Source organism: Callospermophilus lateralis, chromosome 17 (assembly GCF_048772815.1).
Source record: "Callospermophilus lateralis isolate mCalLat2 chromosome 17, mCalLat2.hap1, whole genome shotgun sequence".
NCBI classification, from domain to species: domain Eukaryota; kingdom Metazoa; phylum Chordata; class Mammalia; order Rodentia; family Sciuridae; genus Callospermophilus; species Callospermophilus lateralis.
In genome coordinates, this window is record NC_135321.1 from 25,107,038 (window position 1) to 25,132,133 (window position 25,096).

Here is a 25,096-nt window from a genome sequence, read left to right on the forward strand (position 1 = left end):
AGGCCATCCGGCTGGAGCCCTGACCTGGGCTATGCCGGGAGGCAGAGTGCTTTTCAAGGACCGAGGCTATCAGCACATCTCCTGCTCGTGATAGGCCTTGTACTGTGGGAGCTCCTTCCTCCCCCAGCTGCCACCCGACAGGGGCCCTCCCAACCGGATCCCACACAGAGGTCTAGGGCAAGAGAAGGGCAGGGGAGTAGCCATGAATAATGGGGGCGGGTGTATGGGTCAGAAGACACAGTCTCCCAACTGCTAGCTGGCCGCCTTCCCACCCCTCCAGGACTGCCTGTTGCCGATACCTTCCTCAAATGCAGGCCCAAGCAGATTCCTTTCCCATCTAGAACCTTCTGGGGCCTCTTTAATAGAGTCCAAATGCTGGGGAGGCCCAGTGTTTCCCTGCTTCACTTTCCCACCCACCCGCAGGGGCTGCTGCCCTCCAGCTCTCTGCTGCTCTCCTCCTCTCAGAGACACGTCTGTCTCTGAGCTCACCCTTTCTACCTCTGAACCCAGCCCCCGACTCCCGTATACTCGTCTGTATATGCCGTGCTCTCCCAGCCTCTGTGCCTCACTCAGCACATGCTCTTCCCCTCATCGGAAGGTTCTGCTCCCTGGCCCCATGTCCTGGCTGCACAGGGGTCTCACTTCCTTGGTGGAGACCCCCCTTCTGAACCCGGCAGAGCCCCTTCCCTCGGATCCAAGGTTCCTGTCCAAACCTTGAGATTGGAGTCTTCACCTGTCTCCCTCCCACTCGTCTGTGGGGCTGAAGCCAGGAGCCCCGTCCCGCACATCCCTATTTCTCACACACGCAGCAAGCAAACAGCAGGGACATGGGAGTGGCCTGGCAGACTCCTCCAGAGCCCGCAGCCTGGCTGCTTGGCCTCAAGTGCTAGTTCTCCCTCAGTTTCTTCATTTGACATGAGGTGACAAGGGTGACAGTATGCACTTCATGAGGTTTTAGAGAGGATGAAATGGGAGAACCCACGCAAAATATTTAGGACGGCGACTGGCTCCGAGAGCCCTCAGTACATCTCAGTCACCAGTTTGATTCAAGGTGGAAGGAATCTCAGACTATAGCCCTCTGTCCCCTACACTGCTGCTGCCAAGCGTCCTTACCATCAGCATTATGTCCGGATGCTCTCTGTTTGTCCCTCTGCCCTACACAGGGCTCTGAGGCTGTTCGTAATGAACTGTGCACATTACGGAGAAGCAGCCATCCCCAGCTCTGTGACCACCCTTGGCCACTGGGGGAAGAGGGACCCGTAGTCCTCCTCTCCCTTGTCCACTCAGTGTGAGGGGACACAGCTACCTGTCCAGTCTCCATCACTCCACCTGCTGTGGCCAAATAACAGCCCTTCCTTGACCATGGAGTGCATCTCCCTCTAAAAGCTCACACTAACATTCCTCTGTAACCTGCCAGGGCCTGGGGTGGAGGCATCGGGCAGAGTCAGGGTCACAGGAAGTCCACATTCCAGCCCAACAGCTCCAAGACATCCACAGTTGAGCTGTTCATGACCTTGGTATCCAAAGGATCTGTCCTGGAACCAAAATATTTCAGTGGATTAGCTGGAGGACACTGAAGAAGAAACTGAATCTCCAAGAGGGGCTTTGCCAGTCCAAGGTCACACCATTCATCCTTTGCAGAGCTGAGCTAGGATTTTCATCATAATCCTCTCCTGAAGGGTTTGAGCCCCTCTCTGCTGACTGCACACCTGGTCAGGTCCCAGCCTTCGCTCCTCCTGCTCTTGGCCTTTCTGTGCTCCAGCTGTGATTCACTTGGTGCCACGGTCCCTTCTTCCCTGGGTAAAGTCCCCAGACTCTGCATCATGGGGTAGCTTCTGGAGTCCTGGCCACAGCTCTGGGAGCCATGGCACGTGGGCAGAGGTATTGTGCACAGCATGTGAGCGTGGGACACCTAGAGGCTGGCCAGCTGTGCAGGTACCTTAGTGCCTCGTAGAACAGAGGTTCAAATACCCCCAGGAAGTCTTAAATGTAGAACCACGTCATCCAGGTGTCCACACATCCCCTCATAACTAGCAAAGTCTAAGCCATTTCCACTCCTCTGCAGAGCTTCCTGATAGGACAGAAATACTACAAATAACAGGGCTCCCCAGTGGGGTGACATGTGTCCCCACCCTCCAGTGAGTTGTGTTTGTGCTGATGCAGGCTGCAGGGGGTCACCCACCGCAGACCAGGCAGCGACACCTCCCTCAAAGCAGCCGGGGGCAGTTGGGATTCTGAAACTCAGTAACGCGTGGCCGAATGCTGTTTATGGGAGACAAGTGATTTATTTTATTATCTAAATTTTCAGTGGTTTAATAAGGTTTAATAAGGCTCCCAAGGAGTTTTCTGGCTCAGGAAATCACCAGTAATAAATGCAAGTCGTAAATCCTTTATCTTGAACATAAAGCAAAAGGTGTATAATTTTTCTTGAAAGAAAACAAACCTCCCCTCCCCTCTACACCGTCTAATAAATAAAGGATGAATAAGAACACAGCTTGCAGGGACACCATTTGACCCGCCAAGCCAATGTGGGTATGGGAGGAGATGGAGGGGATCAAAGAGGAGGGGATGGGGATGGGGATGGGTGGGGTGGGGCTGGCAGGTGACAGAGCATGATGATTCGACAGGCTGAAGGTTTGGGGTCTCTGTCATTTAGCTGGTTCTGTGACCTTGGGTGAGTTGAATTCACAAGAAGGAGTTCGTATTTTTCATCAGAAAAATGGGCACAATAATTCCTCTCTACACAGAGGGGCTAGAAAAGTATATGGAGAAAAGTGGATGTGAACAAGATCTGAAGGTGAAGCTTGGCAGGCATGTGGCATCGTGCCACTGGGACCTTATCAGAGAAGAGTGAACTTGAGGGCCAGGTCCCAGGAGAAAAACCTACAGCCCCCATGTGAAAAATCTGTGGTTAGGACGAGAACCTGGGAGTGTCTACTTCCCAGGTCTGGCCTCTGCCACAGCCTTCGTGGGTCTTGTCCTGGGGATGTAGGAGGGGACCAGTCTCATGGGGTACAGAGAGGAGGAGAGTGCAGGCTTGTGTGGGATGGGGAGGGCCTTCGCTGCAGCTGTAATAATTAAAGGACACAGGGGGTGGAGGGAGGGTGCAAGGGAACATCTGGATGGCCATAACCTCTGGCAGTGGAGAAAAAGCCCAGAGCCAGCTGCACAGAAACCCTGAAGGGCTGCGTGGGACCCGACTGAGCTGGGGCGCTCGGACTCTCAGCATGTCCTGGCAGGGTGGCAGAGCAGGTGGGACTGGCTTTACCCAGTGCGGCACACTGCCAGGGGTGCTTGCAGGAGTCAGGACACAGGCTGGAAGTTGAAGTAGCCCTGCCCAGCCTCCCAGCCCACATGGCCCCAGCCTGTAAGGCAGCAGAGGCTCAGGGGCATTCTAGGGCCAAGGGGTGTTGCCACCCTGCTTGGGGAAACAGCCAAGGCTGGGTGGAGCATGCCCAGCAGAGACTGGCCAGAGGCTTGGACCAGGCTCCTCTCCCTGTCTCCCCAGCAGCCCACCATGCCCTTGCGGGTTTCAGAGCCTAACAACCTCAGAGGGTAAAGACCTGCTCAACAGACACAGGTAGTTGAGGCCCAGCCTCCTTCCCAGCTCTGGAAACAAAAGCCACACCCTTCCCGCCCCTGACCAGCACTTCCCCACTCCCACCACAACCACTAATTCCACCAGGTGGCTTGATGCTCCAGGCCTGGGCAAGGGAGAGCTGGGCGCTGGAGATAGGGTGGGGCCGGCTCCTGGGCAGTGGGCATCTGCTAGCTGGGCCCAGCCTGCCCCGGGGATTTGGCAGATGGAAATACCATCTGGAGCCCCAGGTACACTGAGCTGAGCAAGATTCAGGGAGACACTGGAATTGTGAATCAGCAATAGAATGTTCTAGAAACTCATACCAGCAAAACAGCCATAGAGGACGAGGAAGCAATGGGATTCATGGAACTCCAGCAGAAAACAGGTTTCTGCTTTGCTGTTTTCTAACTGTGTGACTTGGGGCAGGTCGCTTAGCCTTTCTGATCTCCATCAAACAGAGATCATACCACCAGAGGTAAGGACAAGATGAATTACTCCAAGTGCCTGTGAATGACAGGGCTGTGTTCGAACGTTGGGACCATCTGGCCACCAGTTGTGACAACAGAGGTATCCCCTCATTTATTTGAGCCAATTTCATTCATTCAGTGTCTACCAGGTTCCTGCCTGATGGCATCCTGGGACTCGTATAGACATAGAAGGAACAGACCCCACTCTGGACAGGTCATCTCTCAGAGCAAATGGCTCTTACCAATTACCCAAGGGTGTCTGGAACCTCAGGTCAACTGCACACCCTGCAGCCCCTCTCCTGTTTCCCAGATAGCCAAACCGAGGACCACAGGAGGATGTGACCTGTCTACACCTGTACTTCATGTCCCAAGAGCAACCAAGAACACAGGATGTCTACTAGCCAGGCAGCCCTGCTCCTAACAGGAGGCATGGAGCTTTGGGCATTAAACCCCACCCCCCGTTCTCGTTCTGCCTCGAATGTTAATTCAGGTGTGACTCTGGGCACAGCTTGGCTCTAGGCCTCATTTTCCTCATCTATAAAATGGACATCATTTTTTACAAGTCTTGCCTGCCTCGTTGGGTTAGAAGTAGCCTGAGACAGGAGGTTCGAAATGTCCTTGGAAGAGTATGATACCCTACACTTGCTGGGGGGTGGCCCTCAGAGCTCTGGAGGCTGTTCTGAGTGTCTCTGGGAGAGGTGCTCAAATAGCCTAAGTCTGCACAAAACTGTGCAGAAGGTACGTTGGATCCCGATATGGTCCCATCCCACCAAGACAACTCTTCGGGGCCTGTGTCCTTCCTGGGCTCTATAATTCCTACATTGATTAAAGGAGGCACTTGATGTGTATAACCACAATGTGAGGTAGACAGGTCCACACTGCCAGGCTCAAGGAGGCCAGGTACCAAGGCCCAGAGGCCACCTGATAGAGCCAGGGTATAAGACCAGGCAGGGTCCTCACCCTGGGAGCAGGGTCCTCACCCTGATCTGCTCTCTGTCAACTCCAGGTGCAGGCTGGTTGAGGACACCTTTGGTGTGAGGCCACTCAGGGGATCCAGATGGAACATACTTTTGGAAGGAATTTTGGAATTCCAGATTCTAATAATAGGAGGAGGTCCTTCAAAATCTCTCTATCCTCCGCAGCTCAGGCAAGGCCCTGCTCCTGGATGCCTGCCCTGGTCCCCCAACCCACAGGGCCCAGCGCCCATCCACACCTCTCGTGTTCACTCTCCACTCATCTCCATTCCCCTTTGGTCACCTACAGTGTGAGCCTCAGCCCTCTAGGACACATCCCTCAGGCCTGGCTTTGCTCAGACCCTAGAGGAAAAGCCAGTCTTTGCAGGGGAGAGTTCAAATCCCTCTGTCCCCAAGGTGGACTTAGGAGGCAGCAGCACGGTGAAGGGCAGGACTGTGGGCTCTGACACCAAATGCACCAGGGTTCGGATCCTGGCTCAGATGCTCCCTGGCTGTGTGGTCTTGGGCACATCCCTTGCCTTCTCTCTGCCTATGTATCCATTCATTGGCGGTTCTGGTAAAAATGCCCACCTTCCAGAGGTGTGCTAGTTGAAGAAGTGTTAGAGGTTTGGTGACCGCCATGGGACAGGTACTTGGTACTGGTAGCTAGTATTAATATGATTATAAATGACCCCACGGAAGGGAAAGAAGGGAACACATCGCTCTATGACAAAGCAGCTGCTCTCATTTTACGGTGGAATAACCCAACTTTGTCAGACAAAGTTACTTGGACCTGCCTGGGTTCCAGAACTTTCCGCCGCGGTGGAAGGACAGGCTAAGTTAGGCCTTGTGTCCTCTGCCAGGGTGGCCATACCTAAGAAGACGTCTCCCCCACTGTCACTCTTCCCCTTTCCTCTCTCCTCCATTTCTGCTCTTTCCTTCTTTCTCCTTCCTTTCTGACGTACTGTACATGTATTTTTTTATCCTCTTCTTTCTAGAGGTTATATTTTGCATCAAGCGGGTTTGTGTGTGTGTGTGTGTGTGTGTGTGTGTGTGTGTATGCATGCGCACGCGCAAATGCCTGAATGTTTAATTTTTTTTTCCCTGTGCATGTTATTCTTGGAGACAGACTGCCCGAGCTTCAACCATGAGAGGGAAGGGGGTGGAAGGCTAGGGCAGGAAAGCGGGGAGGGGCATGGCACCCGCTTTGGGACACTGCTGTCTGCCGGCCCCATCGGGGCATGGGAATCTTAGGGTCACCAGGGAAGCTCTCAGAGCATAGGGCGGAGGTACTTCTTCCCCAAAAGACAATGAAACAGTCAGTGGCAGCCCCCGCCCGCCTTCAGACCGCAGCGCACCCCTCCCAGCCCCAGTGGCCCCGGGTTAGTCTCAGCCTGGAAAAACAACCTCTAGCTACCATGGTTACATCTGTTCCTCCAGGAATGGAACAAAGACCACAAACCAAGATACAGTGAGAAGTCGCTGCTGGGAAGACCAGCCTTCAAGTCCAGGCTGACCAGGGCCTGTTACCCCTCCTTGAGTTCTTCTTGGTCACAGTGACATGCATGCGTGTGTGATCAGATTTCTCACAACCATCCAATGGCAGGATGAGAAAACAGAAGACCAGAGAGGTGGAGGGGCCTCCTGAAAACCACACAGCTACAGTTTCCTGATTCTAAGGGCCAAGTAGAGACTTTGCTGCAGAAGCTCAGAGAGGGGGCATTGAGCCCATGCCATCCTTCAGTGGGCTCGGGCACGGTTATCATGCAGTGAGACAGAGCACCAGTGGGTTCTGACTCCTCTGCTTAAAAAGGCAGAGAAAAGCCTAAGAAATTTTCCAAAAGAAGGGTTTTCAAACATGATCGTCTTTAAAGGAATAAGTGCCTGGCAAGCAATAAAACTCAGCTCCCCATAAAGAATGAATTCCCTGGGGTTTTACTGACCTTGGCTTTTTACCTAATAGTGGAAGGGGCATTTCATTCACAGGCTTCTCAGAGGAGAAGGCCACTCTGACATTCAGAACCCTGATCCCCATAGGGTGGCATTGTGGGAACTAGAAAAAGATATCACCTCCTCAATAAATTTGCTTTCATCTACTGAAATGTTGTAATATGCTGATTTTGTTAGGCTGAGACATTAACCGGCCATCTGCCAGAAAATTGTCGTGATAAATATCACAAATTTATAATGTCTGTGAAATGAGCAGTGCCCTGTGTCTGCATAACAAATAACTCTGAAACTTAGTGGTCTAAAGCAAGAATAAATATTTATTTTCTCACTACTTCTGAAGCTCAGAAATTTAAGAGAAGCTGAATGGAGCAGCTCTGGTCCCATGTGTCTCATGGGGCTGCAGTCAGGGCTGCCATTACCAGAACTCTAGTACTATTGGAGGAGCCACTCAAAAGATGGGTTCCTCATACAATTGACATGTTGGCTGTCAGCAGAAGACCTCAGTTCTATGCCACATGGTTTTTTCCAGACAGCTGCTTGAGCATCCTCCCAATATGGCCACTAGTTCCCACAGTATGAATGATCCACGAGAGCAAAGTTGAAACAATGATGTCTTTTCTGACCCCACCCCAGAGGTCACATATCACCACTTCCACAGAGATTATTGGTCACACAGGTCATTCTTAGTTATGTGGGAGGGGAACACACAAAGGCACGAAACCTTGCCACCAAGAGGCAAGAATCACTGGGGACCATCTTTGAATCTGCCACTAGTCTTCTAATAGATGGAGTACCACTGTGAACAACATACACAACAGTTAATTTTAGTGTGGCTAAGGACAACCCTTGCCATAGACCTTCACCAGCTGAATGCCATCATTTAAAGGTACTATCTGCCCTCAAGCAGCTTATAATCTAGCAGAGATGCCCAAACACATATAAAACCAGTTACAGTACAAGACAGAATCAAATAAATGACAGGGAACATCAAGTGTTCAGGAGATCAAAGGCTGGAGAGGCCTAGAGTCTGAACGGAGGGATAGAGAAGTGGTCATCTGAGTGGGACCTTGGAGTGTGGGTGGGATGTGGAGTTCTGGAGGTACATTTGTTGGAGGCAGGAGACCAGTGTGACCAAAGGCTTAAAGTCTGAGAACGGAATTTATGATTGGGAATTGAAGAATAGGGGCACAGAGGTACATCTGGGACCCATGAAGGGGCGGGTTGTGGCCAGGCACCCTATCCATGTGACTGCCAAGCACTGCTGTTTTCAAAAGGTGGAGTGGAGAAGGATTTTGAGCCTCAGATTCCTTTCCTCCCTCCCCTCATACTCTTATCCCTGGCAGAGCCTTGCCACTGCCACAGAGCAAGGGACCTTCCTGGGGAACCACTAGCTCTGTCTAGGGCTCGGAGAAGAGCTCCTCCCTGAGACTGTGAGAAGAACAGGAGCCTGGGCTCGGGGTGTCCTCAAGCTGCACTCCTGAGGCTGCCTGGGGGCCTTCAGTCAGCTGCTGCTCTGTCTGTTCAGCCTCCCTGGAAGGCAGGACCACTCAACTCTTGCTGTCTCCAGTGTTTCCCAACCTCTGCCACATAGGTGTCCCTGAGCACTTCACCCAAAGTCCAGGCCACTCATGGGTGACAGCAGACAAATGGTTACCCTTGCTGCCAGAGGCAGGACCTGGAGATGGTATGTGGCTCAAAGCTCAGATCCTTGCACGCCACCCCTCATCTGTATAGCGGGAGTGATGATCGCAGGAGGTGCTTGATCCCTGTACTGTGAGGAGGCCTGAGGGCAGATGGTGATCCTGACACTTCATCCAGGAACCATTGCTTAGGGCCAGCACTTGGCCCGAAGACAGAAAGTGCTGACCGGGGGGAACTTGCACTCTCCTTGCAGTCTGCCTATGGGTCCTCAATATCTAAAGCAGAGCTGGGGCCCAAGGACAGGTGACCTCAGGTCAGGTCCCCTTGATCACTGCATAGAAGGTCATACCGCTTCTGACTCCACACATTCAAAATTAAATGTAGTTTGGACTTGAGCGCCCCTCTGACCCAGGTCCTAGATGGGCAACCTGCTGGCCTCCCGTCCAACTGCCCACAAAGTCACCCTCTTAGGGCAGAGCAGTCCTAAAGGAGCCACCTGGTATTCAGCCATGCAGGCTGCCCTAGTTCCTCCAGCTCCTGCTGCAAGAGTGAGGATCAGGCCTGGGTGCAGGGAAAGGAGGGAGCCCCTAAGAGTTCATCTCCTACTCTAGGTGGCAGGAAGCAGCCCACAGATCTTTCTACAGCAGAGTCTATTGGAGCATAGGGCCTGGGGACACCCTCTCTGGTCAGAGTGAAGGAGGAGCATCCTTCAGTGAGTCCCACACAAGCCCCATGGGATGTGTGCAGGCATGGCCCCTCAGAGCCACCAGAGAAACAGAGAAGTGGAAAAGTTGAGTTAAATGGGGCCACACAGAAGAGACCCTGCTGCCTCCAGACCAAGAGCATCCTGACGGGCCTTCCCACCCTGTCCCCCCAGTGACCCAAGGCGGGGTCCTTCTCGTCTTCTAGGTCTTAGTTCAAAAGATGCTTCCTCCAGGAAGCCTCCACGGACCTCCCTGGGTAAAACAGTTCCTACCACCACCCCACCTCATATCCTGCAGTAGATAGATGATGGATAGAAATCAGGATGATGGAAAATAATTGATTTGTGTTGTTTTCTATCATTTACTTTTTAAAACTAAACTTCTTATTTTGAGCTAGCTATTAGTTCACATGCACTTGTGAAAGACAATACAGAGACATCCCATGTGCCCTTGGCTCAGTTTCCCCAGTGGTAACATCTTGCAAAACCATGGTATTGTATGGACCAGGACACTGACATGCATCCAGTCAACATACAGGACATTTCCAGCACCACGGGACCCCCCCCCCCCTGTGGCTCTTAGAGCCACACCTACTCTTCTCCCACTCATCTCTTCTCCATTTCTATTATATTGTCATCCCCCAAATGTCACATAAATGGAATCAGGCACTGTGTGTGTAGCCAATGGAACTGTCTTGTTTTGCTCAGCGTAATCCCATGGAGAGTCATCAAGGTGGCTGCATGCTCCTGTTCTTTGCTGACCCATGCTCAGATGCACTATGGTGTGCTCAGTCACTCACCTGTTGAAGGGCATTTGGGTTGTTTCCAGTTATTGGCTGTTATGCATAAAGCAGTTCTGTGCATTTGTGTAGAGGTTATTGTGTGGACCACAGTTTTCATTTCTCTGGGGTAAATGCCCAAGAATGCAATCACTGGGTTTTGCAATAGTTACCTATTTGGTTTTCTAAGAACTTGCGATGTGTTTTCCAGAGTGGCTGGGCCATTTTGCCTTTCTACCAGCAATGTATGAGTGATCCATCTTCACATCCTCACCAGTACTTGGTGTTTTCACTTTTTAAAATTTTAGCCTCTCTAAGAGGTATGTAGCAATATCTTATTGTGATTCTAAGTTGCTCTTCTATGATGACTAACAACCAGGAACATCTTTTCAAATGAGATGACTTCTTTCCCATCTGTATGCCCTCTTTGGTGAGGCATCCTCAGGGTTGCCCTGCCCTGTCAGAGCAGGGACATTCTTGGTTTGCTCTCTGTGCATCCTCAGAGCCCAGGTCAGTGTCTGGCACAGGGAGAGTACCGAATGCCTATTTAGGGACCAAAGGCATGGCAAGTGGGGTCTCTGGTCCTTTTAAAGTAGGTGGGAAGCATGAAACCTTAGCTCTGGGAGACCTCCTGAGCACTGGCCTGGTGAAATTGCCTAGGGAAGGCCCAGACTGCCCAGTGCTCATAGGGAAGAAGCACCCAGTACCCAGCACACCCACCAGCTCTGGTGCCTTCTCATTATGGGCCTGACACTTCTCACTCCTTCCTTCCCCTCCCTCTGCCGTCTCAGGGCTGAAACTCCCAGAAGACACAGGTGTGGGGATCCCCAGAGCTATTCCCACTGACACACAGGGCTTACAGGTCTTTCTTTATCTTTTCTGCTCATTTTAATTTGTACCAAGATAAAGATCAGGCCATTGCTAGGATTCATCCATGGGCTATTTGTATTGCCGCGAGTAGAAGGACCCTACCTGCTCCGGCATGGGCCAATTTTCATCAGATTGCAAATGTCAATAGTTTGGGACTTGTGCTTCCTGAAAGGAGGCGATGCCAGTCAATCTCTGTCCTGCCCTCCTCTCCTGGTAGCCACAACTGGCCACACTTCAAACTAAACATATATTCAGATGTTCCTTGCTTATGATGGAGCTACATCCCAATAAATGCATTATAAGTTAAAAATATGTTAAGTCAAAATGAGCTTACTGCACCTGACCTACTAAACATCATAGCTCAGCCTGGACTACCTCAACCACGTTCAGAACACTTATATTAGCCTACGACAGGCAAGGTCCTCTCACACAAAGCAATTTTATAATTAAGTGTTGAATATCGCATATAATTTATTGAATACTGTACTGAAAGTGAAAATCAGGGTGGTGTAGAGGTGCAGACTTACACCATCCTACAGTTGAAAATGTTAAGTCAAGACATCCATCAGGCAGGACCACCCACAATGACAAAGGGGGTCTCAGAAGAAGATTCTTCCCTCCGGGATTTATAAAACTGGGAGGCTAACAGAATCCAGACATGATAAATTAATTAGCAATGTGCTTGCATCTATGTGGGTTTCAAATGTTTATTTATAACAGAAACAGACAGACATAGATAAGATGTTAGTTTTAAAAGTCTGAAAGATCAAGTTTTGCAAATGAAAGGAAACTCCATCAGCTACAGTGAAGCCGGGAGTAGGGGCAGGTGACTAAACAGATGCCAGGAGGCTCCACTTACTTGCTGATAATGGGCCATAAAATTGGTCTTAAGCTTCCTGGTATCCAGTGCAAAATGGGAGTCCCTTAAGGAGTCTGAGCATTTTCTCAGCAGAGGCACCGAGTGGTCCTGTATGGGAGGTGGACACTGTGCCCCGGGGCGCAGGGAATAGCTGGCTCTCAGGAGGCTGTTCACGCTGGCATTCCCAACTCTACATTTACAAAGTGAAATCTGGTGACCTGCCAGGAGTCTCTGTGGCCTTTGCTAAGCAGTGCCCAGCGAGACACAAGGGCACAGAGAGAAGGGCCAGCTTGAGTTGAGCTGTGAACTGCAGGTGAGGTTTGGCCAAGCCCAGAGAGAGGAGGGCTGGCTTTCTCCTGCAGGATGAGCCTTCCGGCCGAGCAGAGGGTGCGGGGAAGCAGGGGGTCCAGAGTCCCAACGGAGTCCTCCCGGCAGTGCTCACTAACCCGCCTCCCTCTTCGTGTCCGCAGGGCTCGGGCGGAGAACATGGCCAATGGCATTGACGAGCTCATCGGCATTCCCTTCCCCAACCACAGCAGCGAGGTGCTGTGCAGCCTCAACGAGCAGCGGCACGATGGCCTGCTCTGCGACGTGCTCCTGGTGGTGCAGGAGCAGGAGTACCGCACGCACCGCTCGGTCCTGGCCGCCTGCAGCAAGTATTTCAAGAAGCTCTTCACGGCCGGCAGCCTAGCCAGCCAGCCCTACGTGTACGAGATCGACTTCGTGCAGCCCGAGGCGCTGGCCGCCATCCTGGAGTTCGCCTACACCTCCACGCTCACCATCACCGCCTCCAACGTCAAGCACATCCTCAACGCCGCCCGGATGCTGGAAATCCAGTGCATCGTGAACGTGTGCCTGGAGATCATGGAGCCCGGCGGCGAGGGCGGCGAGGAGGACGACAAGGAGGATGACGACGACGACGAAGACGACGACGACGAGGAGGACGAAGAGGAGGAGGAGGAGGAAGAGGAGGAGGACGACGACGATACGGAGGACTTTGCCGACCAAGAAAACCTGCCTGACCCCCAGGACATCAACTGCCACCAAAGCCCCTCCAAGACGGACCATCTCACGGAGAAGGCCTATTCAGACACTCCCAGGGACTTCCCGGACTCCTTCCAGGCCGGCAGCCCTGGCCATCTAGGGGTGATCCGGGACTTCTCCATCGAATCTCTGCTGAGGGAGAACCTGTACCCCAAAGCCAACATCCCTGACCGGAGACCCTCCTTGTCTCCGTTTGCCCCGGACTTCTTCCCACACCTCTGGCCGGGAGACTTTGGTGCCTTTGCCCAGCTGCCTGAGCAGCCAATGGACAGTGGGCCATTGGATCTGGTCATCAAAAACCGGAAGATCAAGGAGGAAGAGAAGGAAGAGCTGCCCCCGCCCCCTCCCCCACCCTTCCCTAGCGACTTCTTCAAGGACATGTTCCCTGACCTGCCTGGGGGACCACTAGGCCCCATCAAGGCAGAGAACGACTATGGTGCCTATCTCAACTTCTTGAGTGCCACCCACCTGGGGAGCCTCTTCCCACCCTGGCCACTGGTGGAGGAGCGCAAGCTGAAGCCCAAGGCATCTCAGCAGTGCCCCATCTGCCACAAAGTCATCATGGGGGCTGGGAAGCTGCCGCGGCACATGAGGACCCACACCGGGGAGAAGCCATACATGTGCAACATCTGCGAGGTCCGCTTCACCAGGTGCGCAGCTGCAGCAGGGGCAGGGTGACGGTTTGCTGGAGACAGGGCCAGAGGCATGGAGGGCCAGGGATGGAGAGAGAGCCCCAGCTAGATCCTTGTCAGGTGTCAAGTTCATTGCTAGGCCGGATGCCAGGCATTACCTGGTGTCATGACTTCCAAACCCTTTAGGGAGCTAAAATATGTTCTCATATTTTAGGTGGAAGTTTAAGATGTGAGTCAGGCTGAGCTGTTCCAGGGTGAAGGGCCTCAGCACCCGGTTTGCCTGGCTTCCCTGTCTCCTTTACCACTGCAAATCCACAGAACCCAGGCTGGGCTCCCCAGAGGGGTGCAGCTCTGGTGTTTCATTTGGAGAAGCCACAGTCCTTCTTCTTTTTTTTTTTTTTTTTAAGTTTTTTTAGTTGTTGATGGACATTTTTTATTTTTATTCATTGATTTATATGTGGTGCTGAGAATAGAACCCAGGGCCTCATACATGTGAAGCAAATGCTTTACCACTGAGCCATAACCCTAGACCCCACAGTCCTTCTTTATTAAGCATGTCCTGCACACTAAGGGCCCTGGGAACACAGGCAGGCACCATTACCTTTGTTTCCAGCCCACTTCCTGGTGACTAGCTGGCCCCTTATGTGTGCAGCTAGAAAATGATAGGCAACTCGACCCCCAGTCCATGTAGAACGTCAAAGTCTGTGACCAGGAGACTGAAGAGACCCCTGTAGGCCCTTCCTTCATCCTTACAGGACAGGGCTCCCTGAGTGTTATCTCCTTTGCCTTTCCATGTTGGAAGAAGTATTACTTTACACTGTTATAAGATTTGAAGTCACTACGCTGTAAATTTTTTGGTCTCTCAGGGACACCATCCCATTCAGCAAACATGTGTCGTGTACTTAGTGCAGCAACTTTTGTGGTCAAAACTGACAGGTGGGATGATGGGAGGTCAGCTCTGTCCATTGCTGGGTTTTGGAAGGCCTCATTTGGGGAATATACAGCTTGATGGTGCCATTGCTTTCTTCCTTCTTTGTGTTTTATTGGTTCTTTTTAGTTACCCATGACAGAATGTATTTTGACATCCACACATGGAGATAGCTTCCCATTCTTGTGGTTGTGCATGATGTGGAGTTCCACTGGTTTATATTCACACATGAATGTAGGAAAGCTATATCCTGTTCCTTCTCTGTCTTTCCTATTTTGTTGGTGCCACTGTTGTTTCCTGGTGTGAGACTGATCTCAGTCATGTCCACAGTAGAGAAGCTCAGATAAGTGGTCTGGCCCTGGGGTTTGGTCACTTCACTGTGTCGGATGTAGACAGAGCCTGGTGATACCTATCCTGCAACCATAGCTTACTAGACCAGGTCCTTCCCCACTGCTATGGTGCCCTCAAAGAGCTCACCTTGGCAGCCCCCCCCCTGCTTATTTTAATGTCACCACCATCACCCCACATTCTCTTGAAAAGGTGCCTTTGGGGATTATTTGGGGCTCATTTCTTTGATTTTCCTCCCTGGACCCAAAGCTCTGGCCTTTGAGGACAGAGGGAAACTTTTGGTTCAGGGTGGATATCCAGTGCAGGACTGTGTGCTTTTCCAGAAAAAAAAAAAAAAAAAAAAAAAAAAAAAAACAAGAAGAGTCTGTAAGGTGATGAGACCTGCTGTTGGGGCGACTTGGGTGGGAACTCAGAAATATGTTCCAGTCCAAATGACATTGCTGAAACAGCTCTGTGGCTCTGAAGGACACTACTGATGGCTTCCAAGGGGGCTTTGGAGTCCTGCTTACAGCTGCTTCTGTGAGGAAAACCCCAAACAGAGTCTGCCCCAGATGCCTCCAGGTACAGGGGAGGGGAAATCTGCAGGATGTGTCCCCTTCCTCTTAGCCGCTCACTGCTGAAGGGTCCAGCCACCTGCCAATGCTGACCCCAGGACATCCTCCCTGATACCAAGTCACCTTGCAGCTTTTCCATGGGGCCCTGCTTCTTGGCTGACTCCCTGCCATGATCCATAACGCCTTCCCCTTCCTCCCCACCTGGAGGCTCTTTAGCACTGGTGGCTGGGATTCCCCTGGGCAGTGCAGTCCCCATTTCTTGACCCTGCCTTCTCCTGGTTTCAGCCTGGCCCCCCAGGGCCAGGCTGGCGCAGCAGAACAAGGTGTTAACCAAAGCACAGAGTGACAGGAGGGAAGTAAACCAGAACTCAGAGGAAGCCAACCCAAGTATAATTCATCATCTTCAGTAAGGGCCTTGCTCCAACCTGAGTCTCCCAGGCTCTTGGGAACAACTTCAAAGTCAGACCAGATCTGCAAAGCCAGCCTAGAATCAGCCCGGAGCACCCCTCTGCCCAGCCAGCTCCCATCCCTAACTTCCTGTGCCTGTCCCTTGGCAGGTGGCTGACTTTAGCAACACCTCTCCCTTCAGGGGACACCCAGGCCAATGGCTTCAATGGGAGATGTTTCTCAGGGTACCACACAGTGAACCCACCTGGCACTCAGAGCCTCCTGGTCCTTTTCCTTCCTCATCTCCTTCTCTCTGGGCCTTTCTGCCATCAGCCCTCTGTGAGGTCCACCCAGGTCTGGCCAGTGTGTGGGCCCAGACTTCCCCAGGGAAATTTTAAAACTTGGCCAGTCACTGAAGACAGACCTCTCACCCTCTCTGGGCCACTGGAACATTCTCTGGGAGTAGGCCTCCTGGTTTGAGCAGTGATGCTGTTTTTCTATTGAAGGGTGACGTTCCAGAATGCTCCCCCCAATATATTCCTGATGGTCACTTGGGGTGGCCTCTGTGTCTTCCTACTCCTCCAGGCCACATCAGCCCTGGGGCAGTTCCGGCCACCCAGCCATCTGCCCTGGCAGCCCTTGGTTACTCCTGTTCCTCTTGCTCTGCAGGCAGATGACCATCTGGGCCCCAGGCCCGCCTCCAGCGGCTGCAGCTGCACTCCAGCCCCCACCAGACCTCCCCTCACTTGGCTCCCACTGGGCCCTGACCCTCCGGAAAAAGAGCAGACAAGCTCTGGGGGCCCCCCTCTCCCAGGAGCAGAGAAAGCCCAGGGTCAGGGGGCAGAAGGGGTGGAGAGATTTTTCTGGCCTGTTCCCATCAGGGACGGTATTTCTCACCGTGGGCTGCTGCTGCTGCGCAGCCTGCTCCTCACCCCTACCCACACATTCCTCAGAACCACCCCTCCTTGGCTTCCCACTGCCTCTCCAGGACTGTCCCAGAAGGATTCTTTCCTGACCTCTAAGAGTCCCAGTCCTGGCCTCTCTGGATTGAAGTCTTCCTCCCTGAGACCAAGTCGCCTTGCAGCTTTTCCTGCTTCTTGGCTGACTCCCTGCCATGATCCATAACGCCTTCCCCTTCCTCCCCACCTGGAGGCTCTTTAGCACTGGTAGCTGGGATTCCCAGAGTCCCTCGCAAGGCCAAGACTAGACTGGCCCCCACAAAGGCTGAGAGGGACCTGACACTCCCCCTCCAGCCCTCCTCTGGGACACCTGGGACACCGTTTCGCCACCTGGGGTTGGGGTCCTTCCTAAATTGCAGTAGAGCTCCAGTCTCTCGCAAGACCTCATTTCCTCCCTCCTCAACCCTGGAGGAGCTCAGGTCCTCTGACCCACCTCTAATCCATCCCATGGTCTTGGAGGCGGCTGCCCTTTCCCTGCCTGGTGGTCCTTTGGCCCAGGCTCTGAGTTATGCATCCCAAATGCCAATTCCCAGGATGTCCGCATCCCACGGCCATCTTTCCTAATACTTTCAGCAGTCACACCCAAGAGGGGGAGGTAAGGGACCACCCTGAGGCCCTGCCTGCTGCTGGGCCTCTGAGCGGAGGTCCTCCCCACCATGGTAGTGTCTATTCCTTGGTGTCGGAAACCCCACCTCTTAGGTGGCTCCAGATTTTGGGCAGTCCCACCAGTTGCCTCACCATCGATCTGTTCTAGATATAAATACCCCTAGGCAGGGGATCACAGGCTTCACCCAAACTGTTTCTAGAGCCCCCCCTGCTGTCCCCACCTGCTGTGGTCCCCTGGTAGTCACTGGGCTCTGAGTGCCTCCACCTGTGCCAGGTGTTCTCAAGCCTGTGTTCATTAGGGAGCTCGTTCCCTGGTGAGGGGAGGGGATGGGGGCCTGGGCCTAATCCAAGGCACCATTTCCCTCCTGTAAAAGGCTGGAGCCGGCCGAAGCTCCTGCCTCAACCCGTCCGGCTCAGGTCAGACTCAAGACAGAGAAAGAGCTCAGGACAAGGTCAGAGGTAGTCTGGACCAAGGTCACCCAGCCCCCTCCCCAAGAGTCCTTCATCCTCTACTCCCAGAGGGTGTGGCAGCCCGAGCCAAAGGTTAGGACTCTGGGACTCTGCCAGAGGCGACACCTAGGATGGCCCCTGAAGAACAGGGAGCATGTGGCCCATGAGGATACCGAGAGACACTGCTGTGCTTGGTGGCCCTTCTCTGTCTACAGTCACTATGGGTGGCGGCCCCTGCACACCTTGTTGTCCCAACTGCAGCCGTCACTGCCAGTGGGACCTGACCCTGCCCAGAGAAGGCCTCTGCACTACCTCCTCTCACTTCCCGCCACATGGGTCCCTGATCGCAGGCCATGGGGACCTGCCTCCTGCCTCACCTAACCTTTTGGCCAGGAACTTTACAGAGTGGACAGGCCATCTCCCTCCTGCAGCCCCTGCATGCCACCCACAGGTGTCCCAACTGTGTCTGCCAGAAGAGTAGAGGACGCAGAAGTGTTCAAGACCAGAAAGAGGCCCGCCCTGACCCAACAGAGGTCCCACGGAGGCCACGCCACCCTGGGAAAGGATGGGCGACCTCTACTGGGAACGAATTTACTCTGTGATGAACGGTTTCCTCACGATCCCCTCCAACATCCCCAGGGCTGCCACTGTCAGCCTCCACACCTCCCACCCCACCCAGCCTTGAGCCCACTGCTGATCACCCTCTGCTCCCGGGCAGCTGCCAGCTCTCCAAACAAGGCCCGGCTTTCTCTTTCCTTTATCCTCTTTCCAGCCTGCCCTCTCCCAGCAGTTCTGGGAACCTTGTTAAGATAAGGTCATGTCTAAGCAGGAAGAGAGGTGGTCTCAGACCCTCCAGTACCAGAGAGGAGACATGGCCCTGCCTGGGAGCCTTTCTGGAAGTCTCCTGAGGACTCACACATCTTTCCTGTCAGTGAGCTGGAAGCAGGGCTGCAGATGGAGCCCCTGACGCTGGCTGGCCTCTGCAGCAGGGGAGTGGAATGAGATGGCAGATGAACAGAATGAAGGTCAGGGAGGAGGCTCAGACCTAGGGCTGGGGAGTTCTGGACTCAGAACTCACTCTGCCTATGCTCAGTGTTGGGCACCTTGTGACATACAAAAGAGCACCCAACAAGTGCTTCTCAAAGCAGGTTCCATCACCCTCCTTGCCAGGTGCTGGGTGAAGGCTGCAGAGTAACTGTCACTGAATGAATGCATGCATGCAGGGCCCAGTGTCTCTCAGCAGATTGTGGGACTTTGGAAAGAGCACCAGAGTGGTCATCAGGAGGCCCAGGTTCAGGGCCTGGTTCTGCTTCTGCTAACTGTGTCAACCTCTCTCAGCCTCGGGTTCCCAGGTGAAACTTATGGGGGTAGATACATGCCCCCTAAGGTCACTCCCAGTTTCCTGATTCCATTTGGCCTTCATGGCCAAAGCAAACACCTGAGCCATGTGACAATCAGTACTAAGGGGAATGTCCGTGAGGTTTGGAGCTTTTTGCATTTGCTAGAATTTGTATCACTTGCTGCCTCTGGTTCTGGTGGGGAAGGGCAGGGATGAGCAGTGTGTGCATGCAAGGAGTCAGCCACACAGTGGCCCTTGTCCTGGAAACAGCACACACGTGCAAGGTAAAGGCAGGCCTTGCCGAGACAGCCTCTGGACAGGTGTTCTCACCTATCAGGAGTGCTGGAGGTTGGAGCAGGGCCTCAGGCAATGCATGTGTGACGTATTGGTCCTCCTTGGCTCTTGACCCACTGGGAGGGCAATGCTGACACATATGAGACTACCAGGGGACAGAAGAAGAGCCACTGCCACCTCATCTTTTCTAGTTGCTCCCACTTTGTCCCCCAGGTAACCTGCCTCAAAGGGCAATGCTTAGGCAACAGGTGCATGGAAAATCAGGGAGCTGAGCAACAGCCCTGGGTGGACAGCACAGAACTACACTTGAGTTTGACCTTGAAGCATTAGGGGGATTTGGAGCATGAGACATCTAGCAGGGCAGTTTTCAAGAGTAAACTAGGAGATGAAGGAATTGGGTGCAGGGTGGTAGAGGGCTGAAACGGGGTTTAGGGCTGGGAAGGAAGGAGCACACTAATACTTGGCCTTGACCTTCTGGGAGGGCCCCCAGGATGGAGTATCAGTGTGCAAACACCAGATAGGCCCCAGGGAAAGGAGCCAGGGTTTATAAGAGCCTCCATCCTGTGGCTGGCTCTGTACTGGGGGATCAACAGTCCAGTTCTGCAGGCAGGTGTTCCAAGATGCAAGCTTGGCCAGAGTGTGGCCTGAGAGAACAGCATAATCCATGCAGCACGTAGGTTCAGTGCTGGGGTGGGGGATGCTGCAAAGCGGAGCAGAGAGAGTTTAAAAGAGCTTTAAACTCCAAGCTAAGGGATAAGTTAGCACAAGGCCAGTGGGAGCCTGGGACCTTTAAATCAGACCCCAGGAAGAGATAACTAAGAGCCCACTCACTACCTGAGACCCATCCTTAAGCACATCCCAGCAGAACTCACACTGCTCATAAACAGGCAAAATTCACAGAGAAACAAGAATAGAGGAGCTTCGTGCACGGAGCCAACCAGACAAAACAGGATGGGAAAGAGATTCCTCAAATCCCCATTACCCAGATGCAAACACTCTTGGAACACCAGAGGTTAAATGGTACAGACCGGCTCCCACTTTACAGGTCAGGGAACAAGTCCAAGGCAGTGAAACTGGTCTGGCTCTTTGGGGGCACTCCTGACCCAGGCCAAGCTCTGCCAACCCACCTGTCATGACATTCACAGGTCATCACATGAAGAAGGAGATTGTGTGACCTTAGAATGCCATTCCCCATCTGGTCCTTGCTCATCTTATCTTGGAAGTAAGGGAGTTGGACTCCATCAGGTTCTGGGGACTTTTTCAAAGTTCTGGGACCTTTTCAGGGTCCTGGGAAGTGCACTGCTGATGACATAGGTGCCTGGACCCTGGGATTCAGACACTGAATCTGAGTATGGGGGCAGTGCTCCTGGTGAGCTCCATGATCTCTAGCATTTTTCCCAGGACTGGCTTGTCCTAAGCTCTGCCTGTTCTCTTCACCCCTCACCCAGCTCTCTGGACTCTCCATCAGGGGAAGACAGCTCTTCCCAGGGAGGGTTTCCTCTCACCCACCCTGCCCTATTTCAATGGTTGCAGTCTGTACTTTCTGACCAGCCCTCGGAGGCTGCAGGCCAGGAGTCCTTATGGTGAAAATATTTGCCTCCAAATAGCAACCTTTCCAGGGTCATTAACATAGTGCATTCACCTGCCCAGAGCAGGTACTCAACAAAGGGACATCGAGATGCCCTCCATTGCCACTGATTTATTTTAGATGCCCTAATGAAAGTTTGGGAGAGGTTGTAGATATTTACAGGGAGGCCCTAGACATTTGAAGATTCGCCATTCCCATCATCTATTATTTGAGAGTTACCCAAACCATCAATACTATGAACTGTGTGTAATAATGATTTTAAAATGCACATATATAGGCTGGGCATGGTGGTACACACCTGTAATCCCAGTGGCTCAGGAGGCTGAGGCAGGAGGATCACAAGTTCAAAGCCAGCCTCAGCCAAAGCAAGGTACGAAGCAACTCAGTGAGACCCCGTTTCTAAATAAAATACAAAATAGGGCTGGGGATGTGGCTCAGTGATTGAGTGCCCCTTTGTTCAGTTCCTGGTACCCCCCCACACACACATACACACAAACCCCCCCCACACACACACACACATACACATTTGTGTGTATATTAGGATATGTGCATACATATACACACATATCCTAATGCTGGGGTAAGGACTAAATGAGGTGACTGATGGTTCTGAGTGGAGCCCTCTGCCAGGCCTGGTGAGGGAGTTAGCCAGTAAGTGAGCCTGCTAGTCCACCATCCGTGTGGCCATCAGAGCCTTGGTGAATTTGTAGAGTACAATGAAAGCACACTATGGGATAGAAATGGCACTCTGCCCCCCACATCTCTATGTTTTTGCACAGTTCACAGAGATGTGGTGAGAAAAAAGGCCCTGGCTCCTAGGCCTGAGTTCTAGTCTCAGCTCCACCATTACCCTCTGGTGATCTCAGCCAGTTTCCCTCACTGGGCCTTGGTGTGCCACCTACAGAGTGAAGGATTTCCTGGGGCCAGTGATTCTCAGTTTGGGTCCGTGGACCACCAGCAGCCACAGCAGCATCGGGCAACTTGTTAGAAATGCAAAGGCTCTGCTCCTCGTCCACCCCAGAACTGAATCAGGAGCTGTGGGAGGCACCCAGCACTCTGTCATATCAAGTCTTGATACTAGTTCTCATGCAACACTCAAGTTTGAGACCCACAAACTTGGATGCCCTTAAAAGCCCCCTTTTTGCTCAAATCTCCAATGGTCTGCATTACAGTTACCACCAGGGTGGTGAGCAGCTGGGGTGGGCAGGGGTATTGCAGCCATCACAGCAGGGAAGGCTGGTGGGTTGTGGGAGAAAAGAGGGTCTGGTATGTGGAGGAGACTAACCTGTTTCAATCAGTAAGACCCCCTTCCTCCCCCTTCTCTCCCTACCCACTATGCACTCTCCCTCCCCACCTCCCAGAAGCCCTCCAGCCCTCCAGTGAGCACAGGAGGGAGGGTCCGCTCTCTGGTCCACCTCCCACCACCAGTGTTCACAAGATTCTCTCCTACTCCGTCCCTCGGGAACATTTTTTTTTTTTTTTTTTTTTTTTTTTTTAATGAGAGCCAGTGAGACCTCTAGTGGCCACAGAACACCAAGGCAGTTCCTGCTATATCCTGGGGTTATACCAAGGGTGATTTAAATCTGGCCATTTTAGGGAGGATACTTAGGATCCACATCTGCTCTGACCTCAAAGCTGAGCCTAAAATTACAGGCAGAGACTCCACCCAAGCCACACCTTGCGGGAAGGAGGTGGGAAACCATATGCAGGCTGCCTGGCCTCCTGGTCATCTGGGGAAAATACAAAATAATCCTGAGAGGACTTCCTGCCGCCCACCGGCCCGGCTGCCTCCACCTTGGCCAGGCTGTGCTGAGCTCTCAGACCTTAGGAAAACAACCCCAGGATGCCAGTTTTCCTTTCAAGACCACCAGGAGGTGTGTTGACTGTAGCTCACACAAACCCAGGCTCTTCATGGGCTCCGGACAATGGGGAGTGATGTCTGGCCCTAAATTCTGCTCTGTGCCAAGAAGTTACATAACTTGTTTAAGATCACCCAGCAAACTGGTGAGGGTCTGCGGATACAGCAGGAGCTCCCAGACCCCCATGGGAGCCCCACCTAGGCCATGCCTTACCTCTGAATAATACTCCTAAATCCCAAAAAGCTTCGCCCAAGATTAGGCTGCATTCCTGCTGCACCTGGCTCTTTTGTAAACCCTGAAATTGTCTGCAGACAAAGAGGAGAGAGCCCAGGGCTTAGGATCAGAAACCACAGTGCAGGAGGCTTGAGCAAGGTGTGCCGGGCCTCTAGAGCCTGCAGATTAGTGCTGAGGACAGACAGATCTCAACAGCCTGTGGGCTGGGATGGGACCGAGAGAGACCCACGCACAAAAGTACAAGGATGAGCCCAGAAGGAAGGCTGTTGCTTGGAAAGAGTAATTGTGAGATTAAAGTACAACCCATTATCGGGAGCAGTTGCTGCACAGCAGAGGGATAGGCCCAGATGCTGATTTGGGGGTACAAATCTTCCCCAGCAAATCTATTTTCCTGTATGTAAGACAGGCCTTTGATAAACAGTGGGGTGATTCATTACCTGTACTGGTGTGTAAAGGGAGTTGGGAGGGGCGTCTTCCCGGACACTGCTCCTTCCCTATCCCTCTAATCCAGGTGAGGAGCCACACCTGTTTGGAGTGGGGCAGAAGTTTGTGGACTTAGTTGAAGGTAGATCCTAGCATGTGCACCACTCCTGGGCTTTAGGACACTATGACAATAGGGAGCCTTAGATGGTTCTGGAAGAAGGGCAAGTCAGGGGCCTTGAAGAGTGTTCCTAGCAGAGACTGACTCCCTCCGGGTTCTGCATTGCAGGCAGGACAAGCTGAAGATCCACATGCGGAAGCACACAGGGGAGCGGCCCTACCTGTGCATTCACTGCAACGCCAAGTTTGTGCACAACTACGACCTCAAGAACCACATGCGCATCCACACGGGCGTGCGGCCCTACCAGTGCGAGTTCTGCTACAAGAGCTTCACGCGCTCCGACCACCTGCATCGCCACATCAAGCGTCAGAGCTGCCGCATGGCCCGGCCCCGGCGCGGCCGCAAACCCGCCGCCTGGAGGGCAGCCAGCCTGCTCTTTGGCCCTGGCGGCCCAGCGCCCGAAAAGGCGGCCTTCGTGATGCCACCTGCGCTGGGCGAGGTGGGCGGCCACCTGGGCGGCGCCGCCGTGTGCCTCCCGGGTCCCAGCCCCACCAAGCACTACCTGGCGGCACCCAAGGGCGCGCTGAGCCTGCAGGAGCTGGAGCGGCAGTTCGAGGAGACGCAGATGAAGCTGTTCGGGCGCGCGCAGCTGGAGGCCGAGAGGAACGCGGGCGGCCTCCTGGCCTTGGCGCTGGCCGAGAACGTGGCCGCCGCGCGGCCCTATTTCCCGCTGCCGGACCCCTGGGCCGCGGGCCTGGCCGGCCTCCCAGGGCTCGCTGGCCTCAACCACGTGGCCTCCATCTCAGAAGCCAACAACTAGGCTGGCCTTGGTCAACCCCAGCTGGCCAGCCCTGTCCCCTCTCCCAGCAGGCCCAGCCTGCCCCACCCAGTGGGTCTGAACCTTTATTTCACAAACACAAAGGGAAAATGAGAAAATGCACACTAGCAGAATTGTATTTCCAGGCCTCCAAGGCAGCCACCTCCCTTTTGCTGGTGCCTGAGATGGGCACCTCCTCCCAGGGATCCTGGAGCAGGGCCTCCTCTCCTTGGCTATTTCTCTGTCTTGCACAGAAACTCACAGGGGCCCGTGCCACAGAGGAGGGCCACATGGCTGGGTGCATAGGAACACTTTGGAAGCAGGTAGAGCTACAAGGAGGGGATTGCTTGGTGGGAAGGCAGGCCAGGTGAGCAGGAATGAGGGCAGTGTCCTGGGCACACATCTTACTTGGGTCCCCACTGCCTTATGGGGGGTCCCTCCCAGCCCTGCTCTGAGGATGGTATCCTGGTCTCCAGACATCCGGGGATCCTTCAGAGAAACGCCTGCCTGCCACCCAGAATGAAATGCCTTACTGGCAAGGAGGCCTCCTAGAGCCAGGAGCCAGGCCACTGGAGTCTGGGCCCATTTTTTTTTTCTTCCCTATCCTGTGACCTTGGACAGGTCAACCCTCTGTGCCTCGGTGTCACCTGCTATGAAAGGGGTTGGTGATTTAGTGTCCTCTCCCCTGACCTCCACACTCATACACGCCAACCT

General features: G+C 53.3%; 1 protein-coding gene across 1 annotated transcript; it reads left to right on the plus strand.

The window, feature by feature from the left end:
* The first annotated feature begins 12,288 nt into the window (after window positions 1-12,288).
* Window positions 12,289-24,385, plus strand: Zbtb7c (zinc finger and BTB domain containing 7C). Its single transcript, XM_076837194.2, has 2 exons — window positions 12,289-13,496; window positions 23,734-24,385. Exons 1-2 carry the CDS (start codon window positions 12,289-12,291, stop codon window positions 24,383-24,385), a joined length of 1,860 nt encoding a protein of 619 aa, XP_076693309.1.
* Window positions 24,386-25,096: the final 711 nt, after the last annotated feature.